The 5,520-nt window shown below is 58.1% G+C and overlaps 1 protein-coding gene across 1 annotated transcript in view; it reads right to left on the bottom strand.

Moving 5' to 3' along the window:
- Positions 1-3,673: 3,673 nt before the first annotated feature.
- LOC106896308 (heat shock factor protein 1-like) overlaps positions 3,674-5,520 on the bottom strand; it is a 2,164-nt gene continuing 317 nt past the window's right edge. Inside the window, exons 2-3 of the mRNA XM_014956142.1 lie at positions 5,381-5,478; positions 3,674-4,178 (exon numbers count right to left, since the gene is read on the bottom strand). Of these exons, the coding sequence (XP_014811628.1) occupies positions 3,973-4,178; positions 5,381-5,478 (304 nt within the window). The 3' untranslated portion in view covers positions 3,674-3,972. The remainder of the gene's footprint in view (positions 4,179-5,380; positions 5,479-5,520) is intronic.

Here is a 5,520-nt window from a genome sequence, read left to right as displayed (position 1 = left end):
GTCCTGGGGGCCGTTGAGTGTTTGCTCCCTCTGGGGCTGAGCTTACCCCCCATCTCGGTGGGCCCCCCCCCTGTTTTGGGTCCCCCCTGCCCGGGTCCCTTCCTGGCCGTCCTGGAGCCCATCTTTGGAAAGGGGTGTCTCCATCACCTGTGACAGAAAAGCCCAAAAAAAGCTTTTTTCATCATTTTAATGCTGCCCCCCCCAGTCCCTCCTCCTCTGGGTCCATCCCCGCCATCCCGCGCTCACGCTGGAGGCTCCAGCTCTGGGGCCACCACCAGCAGAAGGACATGGACCTGTTGGATGGGGCCAGAGGAGGCCATGGAGGTTCTGGGAGGGCTGGAGCCCCTCTGCTGGGAGGGGGGGCTGAGAGAGTTGGGGGGTTCAGCCTGGAGAAGAGAAGGCTCCAGGTAAAGGCAGACATGGGTCTCACCTTGAAGGCGCCGTCTTCTCCTCGTGGTGGCAATTCCTGAGTCTCCGGGCTCAGCTCTTGCTCCTGAAGTTGGCAGAGAGAACGTTCCCAGAGGGGACGACTTTGGTAGCACCAGGGGGGGGACAACCCCAGGGAAACAACCGAGGAACCCAACCCAAAGGCAGGAGGTGGAGGAAGCTGGAAGAGGAGCCATTTCAAGCCCTGACAGAGAGGAGGAGCACAGGCCACCACCATTCCAAGGGGACACCACCTCTGAGCAGGCCAAGCCAAGGCCAGGCTGAGCTAGGAAGGGGGGGGTCCGGTCCAAACATCCCCCACCCCATGGGCTGGACACTCTGCTGTGCGGGGACACCATAGAATCACTGGTTTGGGTGGGAAGGGCCCTCAAAGACCATCCACTTCCAACCCTTTGCCACGGGCAGGGACATCTTCAACCAGACCAGGTTGCTCAAAGCCTGGTGGGAGGTGTCCCTGCCCAGGGCAGGGGGTTGGAACTGGATGGTCTTTGAGGGCCCTTCCAACTCCAACCATTCCCTGACGATGGTGTGTTTCAGGGTGTGTGTGACACTTGTGGGCCTCTGGCCTTCCTGTCCCCATGTCCTCTCAGACAGGCTGGAGCCTTTTGGACACGGTGATGGGTGATGAGTTGACCCAACGTGACTTCTCATCTCTTTGGGAAGGGCCACAAGCCACAATGGATCTCGGGGACAGCAACTCCTGGACACTGCCACCGCTGCCCTGGTGGCAGGGGACAATGGCTTGTCCCCATGTCCAACCTGCAGCACGGCTATGGCCAAAACCAACGCCAAGATGCCTCCATGTCTTTGTGGTGGCCAAACAGCCAAGATGCCCTCATGGTGACCAAGCAGCAACCAGCCAAGATGCCTTTGTGGTGGCCAAGCAGCGACCAGCCAAGATGCCACCGGGGTGGCCAAGCAGTGACCAGCCAAGATGCCTTCATGGTGGCCAAGCAACGACCAGATGCCTTTGTGGTGGCCAAGCAGTGACCAACCAAGATGCCTTCATGGTGGCCAAACAACGACCAACCAAGATGCCTTCATGGTGACCAAGCAACGACCAGCCAAGGTGCCTTCATGGTGACCAAGCAACGACCAGCCAAGGTGCCTTCATGGTGGCCAAGCAGTGCCCACCCCAGAGCGGAGAAGAGCACGATGGGTGATTCCTGGGCCTTCATCCCATCCTCTTCCCCAAGGGATGACAAACATGAAGCCTCCAACCATAGAAAAGGCACCAGGTGACAGAGCGTTTGTTTTATATATATTTGTATGTATATATATAGAGAGATATTTATATATATATAGATAGAAGTGGGTTCTTCTTCTCTCATGTAAAAATTCAAAATACAGTTTTTACTATTAACAATCCGAAGTGTAAATGTACAAATTTTTACTGCTAAAGCAAAAGGAAAACAAACCCAAAGGAACAAATAAAAAGAAACACACAGAGCAAGAGGAAATTAAAAAAAAAATAAAAAAAAAAGAGGAGAAGGTGGAGCTGGGCCCCGGGGGGGGGACACCCCGAGACACCCCCCACCCCCCCTCCCCCGGGGATGGGACCGCAAGGCAGAGACCACACCGGGATCCAACCCACCGGCGCCAGGTCGGCAAACTTTTATTTCTCTCTTAAAAACCATCGCATCCGCCTCCCCGGGGGGCGAGGAGGGAAGGGGACAGAAGGCTCCAGGTAAAGGCAGACATGGGTCTCACCTTGAAGGCGCCGTCTTCTCCTCGTGGTGGCAATTCCTGAGTCTCCGGGCTCAGCTCTTGCTCCTGAAGTTGGCAGAGAGAACGTTCCCAGAGGGGACGACTTTGGTAGCACCAGGGGGGGGACAACCCCAGGGAAACAACCGAGGTCAGAAAAGCCTGCCCTCCCGGCCAGCACCCCCACTCCCCGGACGGGGGGAGCCCCCCACGTGTCCCCGCCGCCGGTGGGGACGGAAGGCGAACGTGGTGGGGTGACGACGGGGTGTCCCCCCCGGGGGGCTCTCCCAGCAGCTCCCCGGGGCCGCGGCGGTGCCCGGTCCCAGCCTCCGTGGCCTGAGCAGGCCAAGCCAAGGCCAGGCTGAGCTAGGAAGGGGGGGGTCCGGTCCAAACATCCCCCACCCCATGGGCTGGACACTCTGCTGTGCGGGGACACCATAGAATCACTGGTTTGGGTGGGAAGGGCCCTCAAAGACCATCCACTTCCAACCCTTTGCCACGGGCAGGGACATCTTCAACCAGACCAGGTTGCTCAAAGCCTGGTGGGAGGTGTCCCTGCCCAGGGCAGGGGGTTGGAACTGGATGGTCTTTGAGGGCCCTTCCAACTCCAACCATTCCCTGACGATGGTGTGTTTCAGGGTGTGTGTGACACTTGTGGGCCTCTGGCCTTCCTGTCCCCATGTCCTCTCAGACAGGCTGGAGCCTTTTGGACACGGTGATGGGTGATGAGTTGACCCAACGTGACTTCTCATCTCTTTGGGAAGGGCCACAAGCCACAATGGATCTCGGGGACAGCAACTCCTGGACACTGCCACCGCTGCCCTGGTGGCAGGGGACAATGGCTTGTCCCCATGTCCAACCTGCAGCACGGCTATGGCCAAAACCAACGCCAAGATGCCTCCATGTCTTTGTGGTGGCCAAACAGCCAAGATGCCCTCATGGTGACCAAGCAGCAACCAGCCAAGATGCCTTTGTGGTGGCCAAGCAGCGACCAGCCAAGATGCCACCGGGGTGGCCAAGCAGTGACCAGCCAAGATGCCTTCATGGTGGCCAAGCAACGACCAGATGCCTTTGTGGTGGCCAAGCAGTGACCAACCAAGATGCCTTCATGGTGGCCAAACAACGACCAACCAAGATGCCTTCATGGTGACCAAGCAACGACCAGCCAAGGTGCCTTCATGGTGACCAAGCAACGACCAGCCAAGGTGCCTTCATGGTGGCCAAGCAGTGCCCACCCCAGAGCGGAGAAGAGCACGATGGGTGATTCCTGGGCCTTCATCCCATCCTCTTCCCCAAGGGATGACAAACATGAAGCCTCCAACCATAGAAAAGGCACCAGGTGACAGAGCGTTTGTTTTATATATATTTGTATGTATATATATAGAGAGATATTTATATATATATAGATAGAAGTGGGTTCTTCTTCTCTCATGTAAAAATTCAAAATACAGTTTTTACTATTAACAATCCGAAGTGTAAATGTACAAATTTTTACTGCTAAAGCAAAAGGAAAACAACCAACAGCAGATGGTGAGGAGGGGGGGGGGTTTCACGCACAGCCTGGGCCCCCCCCCTCACCCCCCACCTCCCCAAGGCAACGGCCACCAAAGCGGAGGAGCGCTGGGTGGCTGGAGAATCTAAAGCAGATTTCAAAACACCTCATTGAAGCACACACACAAATGAAATCCTCACGGTGCCGGGGGAAGCGAACACGAACCAGAGGGTGTTTAGAGCTTTGTCAACGTCTGTGCGAAGCGAGGAGGCTGCTGACGGCTGGGATCTTCCCTTTAGGTGTGGATTCTTCCTCTCCTTCCAAACCCTTTAGGATATCGCAGGGTCCTTGGGTTTGGGCTGCTCAGTCCCCGACAAGAGGGAGATGGTGGGATCTTCCGAGTACTCGTCTCCGTCCGTGAAATAGGGCCCTTCCCCCAGCTCGAAGAAGATGGGCAGGTCCCCGCTCCCCATGTCCACCGCGCTGGAGTCCACCAGGAAGAGGGGCTGGGCCGTGTAGTGCACCAGCTGCTTTCCTGCAAGGAAGAGAGAGGGGAGGGTTGGCATCATGGAAGGGTTTTTTGGGGGGGAGAGGGAGGGAACCAAAGTGGGGGCAGAGCAACCAGAGCCACGAGGTTTTGCTCTGGAAACCACCAAGGTCAACTGGTTGCAAGGAGAAGGGCTCCTCATCACTCGAGCCAGGAGACACCAGGACCTGGGCAAGCGTTTGGCATGTTGGTGAGGAACAAGACATGGACCTCAGCAGGGTCCATGGACCTCTGCTGGGAGGGGGGCTGAGAGACTGGGGGGGTTCAGCCTGGAGAAGAGAAGGCTCTGCAGAGACCTTGGAGCCCCTTCCAGGCCCTCAAGGGGCTCCAGGAGAGATGGGGAGGGACTCTGGATCAGGGAGGGGAGCCACAGGATGAGGGGGAAGGGTTTTAACCTGAAAAAGGGGAGATTGAGGTGAGATCTGGGGAGGAAATTCTTTCCCCTGAGGGTGGTGAGAGCCTGGCCCAGGTTGGCCAGAGAAGCTGTGGCTGCCCCATCCCTGGAGGGGTTCAAGGGCAGGTTGGAGGGGGCTTGGAGCAACCTGGGCTGGTGGGAGGTGTCCCTGCCCATAGGACCTAGATGGCCTTTAAGGTCCCCTCCCACCCAAACCATTCCGTGACATGCGGTGAGGGACCAGGGGCTCTCCTCTGTCTCCATGGACACACCAGGAGCACAGGGAGGTAGCCCTGACCAGGCTGTGAGACCCAGACCCCAGGGCTGGGGTTGCTGCCACGGAGGAGGAGCAGCTCCATGACAGCCCAGGTGGCTCCACGTGGACAGAAACCCCACCAGGGATGGGACAGGGAGGACCTCAAGCACGTCTGGTCAGACCCTCAGCTCAGGACCCTTGGATCTCCCAGGGTGGGGCTCCCCATCCTCTCTGTGCCACAGCCTGCCCACACCTCCACAGGAAAAAAAACCCCTTTTCTCCTGTTCTGATGGAATTTCAGATGTTCCAGTTTGTGCCACGGCCCCTTGTCCCCTCCCCGGGCGCTGCTGAGGGGAGCCCAGCTCCCTCCTCCTCATCCCCTCCCACCAGGGGTTTGGACACACAGCTGAGACCCCCCTCCATCCCTCACTCCAACGCTCCATCCCTTGGCCAAAGATGCTTTTTTTGGGAGGAAAAACGCTTTTGCTGCCGCCTCCGTTCTCGTGCCGGGGGGTCTCTGGAGCCGAGGGGGGGCAGTACCTGTGTCTGCTGCGCTGGCCTCCGTCTCGGCGGGTTTCTGCTGCTCCTGGGACGAGAGGAGATCCTGGATCTGTGGGGAGAAAGGTTGGGTCAGAGTCCTCACACAGCTCAGGTGTGTGTGTGTGGGGGGGGGGGGGCCC

This window comes from Calidris pugnax, unplaced genomic scaffold, assembly GCF_001431845.1.
Source record: "Calidris pugnax isolate Ruff unplaced genomic scaffold, ASM143184v1 scaffold307, whole genome shotgun sequence".
In the NCBI taxonomy this organism is placed as follows: domain Eukaryota; kingdom Metazoa; phylum Chordata; class Aves; order Charadriiformes; family Scolopacidae; genus Calidris; species Calidris pugnax.
The sequence above is the reverse complement of the archived record's forward strand: the minus strand, read 5'-3'. Positions and strand labels throughout refer to the sequence as shown.